The sequence below is a fragment of the Phoenix dactylifera genome, chromosome 8 (genome assembly GCF_009389715.1).
Source record: "Phoenix dactylifera cultivar Barhee BC4 chromosome 8, palm_55x_up_171113_PBpolish2nd_filt_p, whole genome shotgun sequence".
In the NCBI taxonomy this organism is placed as follows: Eukaryota; Viridiplantae; Streptophyta; class Magnoliopsida; order Arecales; family Arecaceae; genus Phoenix; species Phoenix dactylifera.
Genome location: NC_052399.1, coordinates 30,929,289 through 30,942,639, shown reverse-complemented (window position 1 = coordinate 30,942,639; position 13,351 = coordinate 30,929,289). Strand labels below are relative to the sequence as shown.

Below are 13,351 nucleotides of genomic sequence, written 5' to 3'. Positions count from 1 at the left end.
ATGTTTATATAAGGATGCAAATGGGTCAGGTCGGACTGGGTCATAAGTGACCCCGACCTAACCCGGTTGCTTATCTGGGTCCTAATGTTGGACCCAAACTCAATCCAATGGAGGATTGGGTTGGGTCGGGGCAGGTCTACTGCTAAAATTTCTAACCCAACAGATCATTCGGGTCAGGTCGAGTTCATGCATAACCCAGTCCCAACCTAAAAAAATCGAGTCTGAATTGGGTCCAAATGAATCTGAAAGTATAATTGTGTCAAAGCAACCTCAATGACTTTCCTTTTGGATATTGAAGGACAAAAAAACCACAAACCAGATAAGGTTGATTGGCTGCAAAAACATGCGGTGCTCATCAAATCAAATTATTTGGAGAACATCCCATTTCTTCATACTCAGGTCTTTTCGAGCCCTAGTTGTTATTTTGTTGCTACAAATGCTCGTTACTCTTTAATAAGCCTTCAAAACCAAGCAACGCTACTGCATAAATCATTCTATATTTTAAATTGGAGCTATAAACTCGAAATATAAAATATTTCTCACATATAGGACTTGCATATTGGTCAGGCATAACTTAGAGAACAACACAGGGTTCATGCTTTTTAAGACCTAAATGGTTTACTAAGTTAGGTTTGGATCAGGTCGTAGGGTTGAAAATACAAAATTATCCAAAATTCAAACGGGTCAAGTCGAGTCAGGTCGGAATTCAGTAAATTCAGACTCGTTCTAAAAAATGAAATGGATCCAATTTTAGAACCCGACCTGACCCTACGAATTCTCTAAAATAGGTTGGATTGTGTCTAAGTGGATCGGCTCACAAGTCAACCCGACTCATTTGCAGCTTTACATTTAAATGAGGTCCATAGCCCGATCTGAATCTAATTTTTTTTCCTACCATTCCAATCAACAAGGAAACAAATTAATTTGTCAAGTTATATAGAGCACAATTTATTTTTGCATGCATTCCTATATGAACACACAAACATATGTGTGTGGGTGTGTATATCATGAACCTTCATGTGTGCTACATGTGCATATAGTAGATAAATAAATTAAAGACTCTCTCTGATATTTTATGTGCGGATAAAAAATCTTGGCAAGCGTTCGCGTGCGTTTGTTCATTTTATTCATATGACATTTTTTGTCTGCTTTGCTCCCCTCACCTCCAAAAAAAGAAAAAAGAAGAAGAAAAAAGCAAGATTTGCATGGTTTAAAATGGGTAAATGCACACGAAATTCCAAATTCCAACCATCAGTGGCATGCATGAATCGTGGAGGAGACCACTTTGAGTGCACGAAAATGGTGTGTGCACCAGACCCCGTTTCTTGACATTTAGTAGGCTCCAAGGTTCGAATATAGACGTATTATTATAAGCACCATGCCAGTGCCTTATATGGATATGCATGTCTGATGCTGCTTGTCGAGGTTCTTGCGTCTCTCTCAGCAAAACAGTCCATATTCCTGCGACCATGGCCGCTCTCAAGTTGCTGCTGACCACCCGCCTGGTCGTAGCATTCTTTGCATTAACTCTGATCACCTCCTGCTCCGGAGATCAACCTACCTTAGATCCTATGAGACAGCGTTATGAGCGATGGCTTGCTCGTTATGGTCGAACCTACAAGGATGGGAGTGAGAAGGAACGACGGTTCGAGGTTTACCAAAGCAACGTCCAGCTCATTGACAAATTCAACGCCATCAGCCAAGGGTATAAGCTCACAGACAATAAATTTGCAGACCTAACGAGCGAGGAGTTCAGGACCAAGTACATGTGCCTGAGCAATAGTCGTCAAAGCTCGCCGAAGGTAACCGATCGAGAGTGCTGTTTAATTTAATCGGCACCGGCCGGTCGAGCTTCCTCGTGCTGTCTGATTTCCAAACAATTTAAGATTTCTTAAACTCACTTGAGCATATGGCCGGCTCTTCTCATCCAGGCAGAGATACCGAACTCGGGCAGACTGAAGAGAGAGAACAACTTTGCAGCAGATCACGAGGATGAGACTGTGCTGCCTCCTAGTGTAGATTGGCGGAAGAAAGGAGCAGTCACCAATGTCAAAGACCAAGGCCAATGCGGTAGGCAAACGTTTCTGATCATTAGCATCTCTCTCTCTCTCTCTCTCTCTCTCTCTCTCTGAGAGGCATGTAGCCTCATCGGCTTCTATCTATCAAGCGACATGGCTCATCTCATGCATAAAATATCACCACCACCACCGTCGTCATCGTTATCGTCATCATTCTAGTAGACGCTCACACGACCAATTCATTCGTTTGCTTGGTTGGTTGCAGGATCTTGTTGGGCCTTCTCTGCGGTGGCAGCTGTGGAGGGCGTCAACCAAATTAGGACAGGCCAATTAGTCCCCTTGTCGGAGCAGGAGCTGGTGGATTGCGACACGAACGGTGTAAACAGCGGCTGCAGCGGGGGATTCATGAACCAGGCCTTTGACTTCGTCCGGCGGAACCATGGCTTGACCTCTGAAATGAACTACCCTTACGATGGCAAGCAAGGTCAATGCCAGACGACGAAGCTCTCTGACCATGTCGGAACCATCAGTGGGTACAGAAACGTGACAGCCAGCTGCGAGCAGTGTCTGCTGCAAGCAGTTGCCGGCCAGCCGGTTTCTGCTGCCATCGATGCCGGTGGGTTTGCTTTTCAGTTCTACTCCGAGGGTGTCTTCACCGGCCCCTGCGGGATGAACCTCAACCATGGAGTGACCGTGGTTGGCTACGAAACCGCCGGCGAGGAGAGGTACTGGATGGTGAAGAATTCATGGGGCACCGACTGGGGGGAGCAGGGTTACATTAGGATGGGACTTGGCATCCCCGATGAGCAAGGGTTGTGTGGAATTGCTATGCTGGCTTCTTATCCTCTCAAGTAGAAGCAGCGGTCAACTAGCAAATTAATTACTGATATCTATCGACATGAGTGTCGGAATCTTACAAATAATATATGTTCTATAAAAGAAGATCCATGATCCATGGATGGACGAACTTAATTCAATCCATCTCCTATTAGTTCAAAACAAAGAAATTAAGATTCTCTCCTCTCATCTGGGATGTTGTTGCTAGCTTTTACTTTGCCTCGTCAACACGCAAAGCGATGTGCGCCCGGCTTTAAGATTCTCTTCTCTGATCTGGCGTGTTATATTCTCTCTCTTTCCATTCGCCAATCTCCATCCACCGGGAGAGCCATGGAGGGACGCGGAGGGTTCCATTTCCCCCTCGTTGTGGCAGCGGCGTGCCTCCTCCTCCTCCTCCCTCCGCCTGCCCACGCCAACCCTGAAGCCGTCGAGTACTGCGGTCAGTGCGCGAGTGTACTTTAATTCCACCCTTAATTCCTTCTCTCTGTGTGTCCCTCCCTTGCTTTCTTGCATCCATTTGCATGCACGCATGCATCTTCTTCTTCTTCTTCTTATATTCTCCTGTCCCGAAGGAATGTCTTGAATCAAGACAAATGAGTTTGTTGCCGTCTTCTTATGGAGACTGCTGAACGATTGCAGATAAGAAAGCCGACTATGCTGTCAAGGTCACGGGGGTAGAGATTACTCCCGACCCGGTTGTGCGAGGCAAGCCAGCTACATTCAGAATCTCAGCAACTACCGGTACATAGCCTGCACCCTCTTTCTCGGAGCACTTCTCAACAGCATTGCCTCGATCACTCATACGCAGTATTCGTTATCTTAAATTTATGTTGGGTTTGAAAATCCTTGAGGTTTATATTAAAGTAATGGTGCTTGTTATGAATCCAAACCAGACATTAATTCATGATTTGAGTTCATCACATCTATCAGCAGTTCCAAAAATCAGTGCATTTTTAATAATTCAAAAACAGGGCATTTTTAATTTTGACAAGTTTGTCAAATTACTTTTTATTTCTTATTCGCTTGGAATGAATTCAAAATCCCCTCTAAGCTTTGAAGTTATATATCTCACACGGCAAGTGCTGTTGCAAGTGCTGCTTTTTCTGTCCTAGTAGTTAATAAAGTGCAATTATCAGCTCCCACTGCTATTTATTCCAAAGGGTGGCAGCAGTTACTCAAATGAACATAGAGCGAACCCTCAATCTAGTTCTTTGACATATGCATAGGAGTAAGTTTTGTTTTTCAGAAGGGCTTTAGTAAAATTAAAGATTGTTAGCTTTTAGATGTTGATATTGTATAGGTAGTTGTCATATAAGAAGTTTATGAAACAATCAACTGATCAAGTATTCATTGGAAATTCAAAATTTTTCTTTCTAGATGGTAAAGACATCTCCTTGAAGTCCTTATGGTTGCAAGACACTCACTCATATTATAACCATATAAAGCATGCTGTAAATGATGGCCATGATATATATGATATGACTGTTATGATGATGTTGAATGTTTAAATCTCCAACAATATACTTTGAATTTCATTCCTAATAATATATAATTTAGATCTATAATATCATAAAAATACAGTTTTGTTGTTATAACTGGTTATAATGCCAAATAATGTCCATTTTAACATCGTGATAAATTAATCTGAAGATATGTTTCTGAATGTTTCGGACCACAAAATGATTCATCATAATAGTGTATTGGCAGATGCCTATTTCAGGCCATGGTCATAGCACAGCCATAACAGTGTTACTAAAGCCATACCAAAGAGTGAGCAGCTTATCTATAGTCCAAATATTAGGTTGATTTTCATTAAAGTAGATATTGAAAAGGGGCCATACATATACGCTTAAAAACAAGTTTGTAAGTATAGTAATTTGTTAGGTCGGATTATATTTGTTGTCTTTTAAGTATATATGTATATTAATTTGCCATTTGTAGATATAACATATAAATGGGTTTATATGCTACATTCCAATTCAAGGGGCAATGATTGCAATACTAATTTTAAAATATATAGTTACCTTTCTGGAGTTCGTGTCATAAAACTTTATGCAAAATAACTGATGCACTCTCACTTGTGACAGAAGTTCTTTCCTCTGGGCTCAACTCCATTGATGGAGTTCAAAACTTCACATATGAAACAATGGGTGTAGTGACGATCCTCCCTTATACTATGTACTCACCTACAGCTTCCCACTGTAAGATAGCCCCTAAAATTTGCTGCGTCACTCTTTAAGATAACCTCTAAATAAAGAACTACAGCATTTTCATTAAATATAGTATGAAAGAATGAAAGAATGTACTTAACATATGTGCCTATGTCTGCAAAACATTTTTACATCTCAAAACCTCGAAACAAGAAGTGCCTAGTTTCTCTCTTTTTTTCCTCTTTTCTGCTGCATTACTATTATGTGCTTAATACCCAGGGCGGTGCAGAATCTAAACTAAAAGGCTTCATCACCTCCTGGAACATGATAAGTAACAGTCATGACAAGCTTGGTGTCCAAACTAGTTTAGGAAAGTTCAAGTATGAGGTTTCGATTGGTCTTTTAGTACTATAAACAGTTCATTTGATTAGTCCACAATGTTGTACTCATGCAATGCTTGATGACACTTAGTTGGCCATTCAATTCAGCCTTTGTCCTTATCGAAGGCCTTCATTTCCATGGTTAACATTGCTATACTTTAATCTTTCCATATTTGAAGGTTCATTTGTTGTTAGTCTCTACAGTTTACCTATACGTATGGAGCATATATCCAAGGAAAGCATGTATCCTGGATATTGGAGGAAGAATCTTCTTTTTCTGGTTTACTCCCCAGTTCACCTTCAGAGTCTTTCTCTTGGTTTTCTTTTTAGCATTATTTGCTGTGAGTGCATTGTCTTTACATTTGGGATGGGGGTCAAGGAGAGATTGATTAGGTTTCTGTTCTGGTAAAAAGTGACGGCTTATTTATCATTACAAGTTTGAGATTTTTTCATTGTGATGTATCTTCCTTTGTTTACTTTTCTTTCTTTTCTTCAGAAAGCAAGAATTTTTAGTTTGCGCTATTTCCTAAAAAGGTAAGCAAGAAAGTTTGTTTAGTTGCCTTAGCAAAATAACATAACTAGTTCAGGGAAATAAAAATATCATGTTATGATACAAATTTAACCGGCTTTTTTTATTAATGCCTTGTGTTATTGCAAAGATATTTTGGTAATGCAGTAAGTTACTTAGATTGTTTATTATGCCTAACATGATTAGCCATTCTTAATGTTTTGATGCAGGAGTTTCCATATCCAAGGGGAAATTGGTTCTTGATGTCAAATACTTGGGGATGCATATTCACAAAGAGACTCGTGACCTTTGCAAAGAGACATCTTGCCCAGTATCAATTGGTGATTTCATGTTATCCCATGACGAGATACTTCCATCATACGCTCCACCAGTAAGATGCACTATGGTTTTCATCTTTTTATTTCATCTATTCCATTGTTATTGTTGGTAAAATCAAAAATTGTGGGACTGATTATATAATGGCAAGTAGCGTCCAATACTTGGGTAATCCTTTTAAAGAAACAACTTAGGCCAGGTATGGTTGTCAAATTACCAAATTCGTTTGGTTTCATTTTCGGAGCTGCCAAGTGGAGAAAGGGAAAACCGAGGAATTTGAAGATTCAACTTCTTTGTCATACCAAAATGTAGAGGTAGGGTCCATTTGCTGCTGGAGGGGGGTTTGCAAAGACTATGTCCCCTCAAAGTCCAAAAACAAATAACAATGAAATAAAAATGGAATAATTAAAAATTTAAAAGCTTTTCAATTTGTTTCATCGGATTAAGTACCTTGGCATTGTAACTGATGTTCATGAAACATCAAGGAATATCATGTCATACCCTATTTTCAATCTTTGATGATAAGTCCTAACAAAATAAATTTGTTGGCTTAATGAGGAATATCATGTCATACCCTATTTTCAATCTTCTGCCTGCCATATAATGACTGAATCAACACCCTTTATTGGCTAGACAACACTAGTAGTCTCAGTTTTCTTTATATTCATCATCTCGACAAGGTGAATGAGAACGAATGAGAACCTCCCCCATCATGTGGTGCACTATATGACAATGACGGAGGCATGGTCTATTCTAGGTGGCAAGGAAAACCTCTACATCCACTCATACCAAGGTTTGTCGAGTCGGTACCAGAATTTGTACTGGTTGGCCATAGGTACAGCACGGTATCGATACAGTGCTGATTCGCTACTGTATCAAGGCATACCGATCAGCTGACCATTACACTATTTTGTTTTTTTTTTCTTTTTTTCTTTTTTCAAATTTTTTGGATTTGTACGTCATAATTTTATTGGGATTGTTGTCTAATTTGTGGTTTTAACCTTGCTGTGATGTCTTTTTATCATAAAATGGAATTGGAGTAGACCAACCTGTGTATTTATAAACACATACAATACAATAAATTGAATAGATTTTAATATATTAAAAGCATAAAATATATATTGATGTCTAAAATCTAGTGGAGTATTGATGTGACTTATAGATGTCAGGATCATAACAGTATTCCGGAGGAGCATCATACCAACTCTCTAAGAGATCCATCTTGCGATAGGCCTCTATGATCCTTTTGTAATCCACTAGATAGCTATTCTGGGAGGAGTTATCTGTCTGAGACTAGGCTAGCCATCCGAATATGCCGATAGAAAAATACGGCTCGAAAGATGGCTATGGCTGCAAAGGATGGTAATCACCCAAATACGATGCCTCAGACGATCCATGTGCAAATGAGTTAGATGCTATTGGTATGGAATAAGGTCTAATGTGTGACTCAAAATTATATACATCCAGGGATACTACTCCATTTGCAACTATATTTTTTCTTTCTTGTTGGTTTGAACAACTATCTTTTTGACCTTACTTTGCTGGGAGGATTTACTAGGCCCTCTAGCCTGATTAGACCAGGTACCATAGTGGCCTCTTCTTAGCATCTCTTGATCAAACTGCTAGAAGGATGTCTCCGACATGGAGCTATGCAACGATCGGCTCCCTGCCAAACCCTATGGCTGATCGGCTAAATCTAAGCATGGAATATGTTGTTCTATCATTGCTCCACGTCCACTCTAGCCTCTCTGGCTACAAAATTGGCTGGTTGAGGAAGTAATCATGGCTCATCTCCTGCTGCTGGCTCTCAAGCCACCCAATCATTGGATCCTCTTTGTCATACACGAAGTCATTCTAAAGCAGATCATTGTACTTCAGTTTGACTTCCTATTCAATACAGCTTAGCCATAGACGTAGATTGTAGCGGGCGTACACAAGATAATTCAACCGCTTCTACATGTGATGGTTCCTTTTTTGCTTGCATGAGGGTGAAGGTAGACTAATTGTGCCCACAACCAATGGAGGAAATCATATATGAGAGAATCCAAATCACCAGCCATCTTAGGTTCCGTCATTTGGTTGCAAAAGCACTTAAGAAAACTATATATCAAACACTACTAAATACTATTTGTATAACATCTAAGTAACAATTGTAGTTTATATCTTAAAATACTTGGACTCATTCTCTATTTTCTTAGTATAGCCATTGAATCGTCGAAGCTGCTCAAGCCCTTTCTAAACATTTTCATTTGTGGAAAAGATATATACTATACGGTGTCAATTATTTAGACAAGTTGACAAAGTTAACTACCTCTTCTAGACATAGGGCAGCGACCTCCAAATCTGGCTCCATCTTATAAATAATATTGCGCAAGGCAGTCGGAAGTCCCTTATCCATGCCTATCCCAAGAATGGTGTACTGAAATCTCGAGTTCAGATAGTAGGATGTCAATACAGTTCGTAATTCATTTAGTATAGAGTTGTACTCAAAACACACAACAATATATGATGAACAGGTAAATGATTAAAATTACCTACTAGATGCAACTCTCTACCCATCAGATAACATCACCTTTGGTCAATGATGGCAGTTGTACTCCTTTGCATACCTTGGGTTAGCCTCCTTGATCTAGACCTTGGCAACTATCATCATATGGTAGAGGAAGCCCATCTAGAAGTGTTTCTCACTATCCACTACCCTTAGCACTCTATACAATGGCTTGATAGCTTTCATAATCCTATTGACCCACTGCCAAAACTACTAGCTTGTCACCAAACCTTCTATATGACTCCTATGTGACTCCTCTCAGTGCCAACTTAGGCGTATCTACTCTCTTGTCACTCAGCACTAACAAATATTTGACATATGGCATGCTTTCTTCTCAATGAGGCTCTCAAATGCAATGTAGTTTATATCAAACTGTATGATTGTTGGCCTCAAGATGTCACTCTCTATGTACTTTCTCATCAAAGCAAGCACCCATGCATGGTTGTATATGAATCGTGTAATGAATTGGGTTGACTCCATGACTTGTTTCACGCTGCAAATCTTTTCGATGTCCATCAATATGAGACTAATGCAACGTACAGTACATGGGGTCTAGATTCTAGAATATGTGGCCACCTGTCCATCAAGATCTCTCTAACGGCCTTATACTATGAGCCATTATCAATGACTACCTACACGATATTATGCTCTCCTATCTAATCAATCATCTCCCCCATCAATTTGAGGATGTACTGAATGTCGTGCACTGGATCATAAGCATCAATTGACTTGTGAAAGAAAGCCTGCTGGAATCTGTCCAACCATTATACATCACAATCAACCCATACGTGTCCCACTTACTCTAGTGGCAGGCTATCCATTTCTACAACTCTCCCTTATTGTTGTCCAAAAGATCACCATAGATATCCTTCGGACTTGGCAGATCCACACGTAGTCTGGTGCATTGGATAAGGCAATGGCAGACTGATAATATGTGTTGTCTCCCATATTAGCCAGTATGTGACTCAAGTAGAACCATGATACAATGGCTCTCCAGATATCCTTCTTGTCCTTAATTAACATGGTGCTTATCCTTTGCTGCTTCGAATCTTTGCTCGAGAAGACGTGGATCTAGATCATGAATAATGGGCTTTGACAGAATCACCCTGGAGAACTTCTTCCTTTCTTGCTTCCTAAGGATCCAAACATGGATGCTAACTGGTTGCCACCTTTGCCGACGACTTCCTAAACCTTAGATCTACCTTGACGGTCTCGAAAATAGAGCCTGATTCATTCTAAGAAGTTCCGACTGAAATCGAGCCCTATGCATGGCAACTCATCCCATTGCTACTGGTCATTCAGACTTGCCTGAATGGTAGCTTGAATTTGCACCTCCTCATCATTTGGCACGAACTTCTCAGTGCCCTCGAGATCCTTGAAGTGATGATGTAATGGTGGCTATGCTGCCTAGTGTTCCACCTTCACCCTCTTCTCAGCAATCTTTTGCTTCATTGCCTTAAAATCAGCGAAGTGCTTCTTCACAATTTGTCGGACCTCCTACAAGCATTTTCGATGCTGGGACATGCTGAGGTAACCACTAGTTAGATACTATTTCAACTTGGTTCTCTCCTCCCTTGAACGATCATCTAGAAATAGACATTGGAGAGGTAGTTAGATAACTTGATATTATCTTTTCAACAAAGTTTTCATTTAAAAATTTTCTATAAGCTTTTCAGAGAATGAAATAGTTGTCCACCCAAGTAAATTTGGCAGAACCAAAGACCCTTGCCATCCAACTCCTTGCTCCTCTTATGGAATATCATATTGCTTGTGATCACCAAATTTAAAGTTTCTATGGTTGCCTGAAGATAAGAAGAATTATATAACTTTTGAAAACCAATGAAACATTAAGGAAAAACTATTGGACAATAACCTTACTCTTGAAGGCTTAATCATGAAAATACCTATTGTAGTATAATATGTTCATATAGAACTACATATACATATGAAAATTGATATAATAATTACCATAAATCAAACACCAGGTACCAATATGTAACCTACAATATGTGAAGTACAACAAACAGTGATTAGATTGATATCATTTAAATATCTTGAGGATTTAAGCTAAGAACAATCCAAATTTAAGTTTGTCCTATATTTTTACTTCTCCTTGGTAATTTTTTAAAATCTCAAAAGGTTCCCTTATATCTAGGAAAATATACATTTTTCTAGATTTTTTAATGCCAAAGACTCAAATGCTTTTAATTTATTAAAGCATATATGCTTAATTTAGGAAAGAATTTGTTTCTCATAGGTTTGATCTACAATTCAGAAATATATCTTTTTTAATTCAAAACTACAAGATGACCTAATATTGACACCATGTAGCCAATGTTAAATTGAGGAAATAAAAAAATGACCTTAAAACGACACTAAATTTAAAATAAATGTAAAATAAACTCCAAAATGATATTGAATATCAACATTGTGAATAAAAATAGAATATTTCATTAGTTTTGGACACAACCGACCAAACCTCTAGAACTAGGTCGAAACTGAACTTTGGTCAGTATTAGTTTGCTTTAAGCAAATCTAGTTTGGCTATGATGATTTGGTTCTAGCCAAAACCCTATCTTTTGGGTACAAGTAGAGGTGGGCATTGGGTCGGGCCATCCATGGCCCGGCACGGCCCGCTTGCTACAGTAATGGACCGTGCTAGGCACAGCTCATAAAAGGGGGCCAGGCTGGGTTAAGAATTTCTGGCCCGCGGGCCGAGCCCGGCACGGCTCATAAGGGCCTGGGCTGGCACGATTCGTGGGCCAAGCACGGCACAGCCCGCGAGCCAGCCCGGCACGGCCCATAAGGGCCTGGGCTGGCACGATTCGTGGGCCAAGCACGGCATGGCCCGCGAGCCAGCTGTTTTATGACTCCAAATTTTTTTTCCCCAAAATATCCCTCAAATTAGCCGTTTTATGACTGTTGGGAGGGGTATTTTGCGTAAAAACCACAAATAGCCGTTATGGGTAACGACTATTTTTTTTCTCATGCCTGGCGCGGCCCATGATGGGCCGTGCCAGGCACGCCCGTCTCGTGCCAGGGCCCGGCACGGCCCACCACCCCACGGGCCTAGGGTCATGCCGGGCTTAGCCTTTAGGCTAAGCGGGCCGTGCCAGGCACGGCCCGTTTAGTAACAGGCCGGGCCAGGCACGACCCGTTTAGTCTGTGGCCCGGTGGGCCTGGGCCGGGCCCGGCACGGCACGACTCGATGCCCATCTCTAGGTACAAGTCATAGATTTGACTAAATTGATAAGGATGCAATCACGTATGCTTGGCGCTCTCATGCGGAAAGTCCAGGGCCAACCTTGCCAAAAACTCATCTAAGAAGGTGATTTGCATTTTGCAATATCCCAAAAATGTCAGGATTGGAGGAAAAGTAGACTCCGATCCTTCATAATTTTTATCTTTCCACATTGAGTTCCTACTCATGCAAAAGCTTACGACTAATATGCCTCCTAATTTTTGTTAGAAATAACCTAGATGACCCAACCAAGAGATCCCAACTATTTATGGAGAAGACTGGAGAAGGGAGTGGAGAGATATAACAGATCGGAGTCAAAATATAATATTTTATTTCTAATCACCCTATGTTGAACCATGCATATATACATACATGTTCTCTAAGTTTGGGCTATATTTTCAGCATTGTTGACATCATGCTTCATAGGTGTGTATCCTGAGACATAAAAAACTGCATGTGTTTCTGTTGCAGCTCCGTTTCTCCCAGACATTTGAAATTGCTTTTGACTGCTAATAAGAAATAACAAACATACATCATTTAATTAATCTTTGCGTTTATTATTTTTCAACCTTCCCCTGGATGCCTGTGTGGCTGCTTCTCTTCATTAATCATTACATTTGCCACGTCATAAATCAAGTTACTTGAACTAATATGATAATATAATTCTAGGGAACTGATAAGGGGGGCAGCATATTCTATTTGCTTTAATTTTTTTGTTTTTAATTCCTCGTCTATTCCACTGCAGGGCTCTTACACACTTATCATGAGGATGGTTGGAGAGAATGGTAGCCAGTTGACATGCATCAACTTTGATTTTAGTATTGGATTCATGTCCCAAGTTGCTGATAACTGAACGAGGAAAGATGAACCATCAAATGTGTTTTGGCCTTAGGCATATGTATGTACATGTTGCACCATGGGCATGGTCCTGCTTTTAGGTTTTGTTACAAGTCAGCTGTATCAAGGCTAAGTACTTCACCATTCGATAATGATGAGAAATATGATTGTCCTTGCAAATCCTTGGATGGTTATTTTTTGTCTTGTGGTTAGCTCTAGGAGCAGCAAACATGCACCATACAATCAGTGGACTCCTGGAAATGTTGTTGCGCCATGAATCTGACATAAGGATTTTTCTTAACTGGCATGAAGCTACAGATACAGCAAATTAATGGTCTCAAAAGAGTTCAATAGATAGTAGGACATTGTGTAAATTTGGGTTTTTCAGGCACCCCAAGAGTTTGTAATCATGGAACTTGGTTACCTGGCTAAGCCCGAAATGGATCGGACATCCATCCAGCTCTGACTTATTAACACATGGATTTCTTTGTTGATC

At 40.2% G+C, this 13,351-nt stretch overlaps 2 protein-coding genes across 2 annotated transcripts; both read left to right on the top strand.

The window, feature by feature from the left end:
* The first annotated feature begins 62 nt into the window (after positions 1-62).
* LOC103707740 (ervatamin-B-like) lies at positions 63-3,021 on the top strand. Its single transcript, XM_008792354.4, has 3 exons — positions 63-1,802; positions 1,932-2,070; positions 2,284-3,021. Exons 1-3 carry the CDS (start codon positions 1,404-1,406, stop codon positions 2,871-2,873), a joined length of 1,128 nt encoding a protein of 375 aa, XP_008790576.2. The 5' UTR covers positions 63-1,403; the 3' UTR covers positions 2,874-3,021.
* LOC103707731 (putative phosphatidylglycerol/phosphatidylinositol transfer protein DDB_G0282107) lies at positions 2,905-13,049 on the top strand. Its single transcript, XM_008792345.4, has 4 exons — positions 2,905-3,294; positions 3,495-3,596; positions 6,124-6,284; positions 12,764-13,049. The coding sequence occupies exons 1-4, from the start codon at positions 3,051-3,053 to the stop codon at positions 12,869-12,871; spliced, it is 615 nt and encodes a 204-aa protein (XP_008790567.2). The 5' UTR covers positions 2,905-3,050; the 3' UTR covers positions 12,872-13,049.
* Positions 13,050-13,351: the final 302 nt, after the last annotated feature.

Bases quoted from the DNA above. Each gene is read 5' to 3' on its own strand.
- LOC103707731 (XM_008792345.4), top strand. From the start codon at position 3,051: ATGTTGTTGCTAGCTTTTACTTTGCCTCGTCAACACGCAAAGCGATGT. The intron at 3,597-6,123 runs GTACATAGCCTG...GTTTTGATGCAG, and splicing joins CAGAATCTCAGCAACTACCG to GAGTTTCCATATCCAAGGGG. The intron at 6,285-12,763 runs GTAAGATGCACT...ATTCCACTGCAG, and splicing joins TTCCATCATACGCTCCACCA to GGCTCTTACACACTTATCAT.
- LOC103707740 (XM_008792354.4), top strand. From the start codon at position 1,404: ATGTCTGATGCTGCTTGTCGAGGTTCTTGCGTCTCTCTCAGCAAAACA. The intron at 1,803-1,931 runs GTAACCGATCGA...CTTCTCATCCAG, and splicing joins GTCGTCAAAGCTCGCCGAAG to GCAGAGATACCGAACTCGGG. The intron at 2,071-2,283 runs GTAGGCAAACGT...GGTTGGTTGCAG, and splicing joins CAAAGACCAAGGCCAATGCG to GATCTTGTTGGGCCTTCTCT.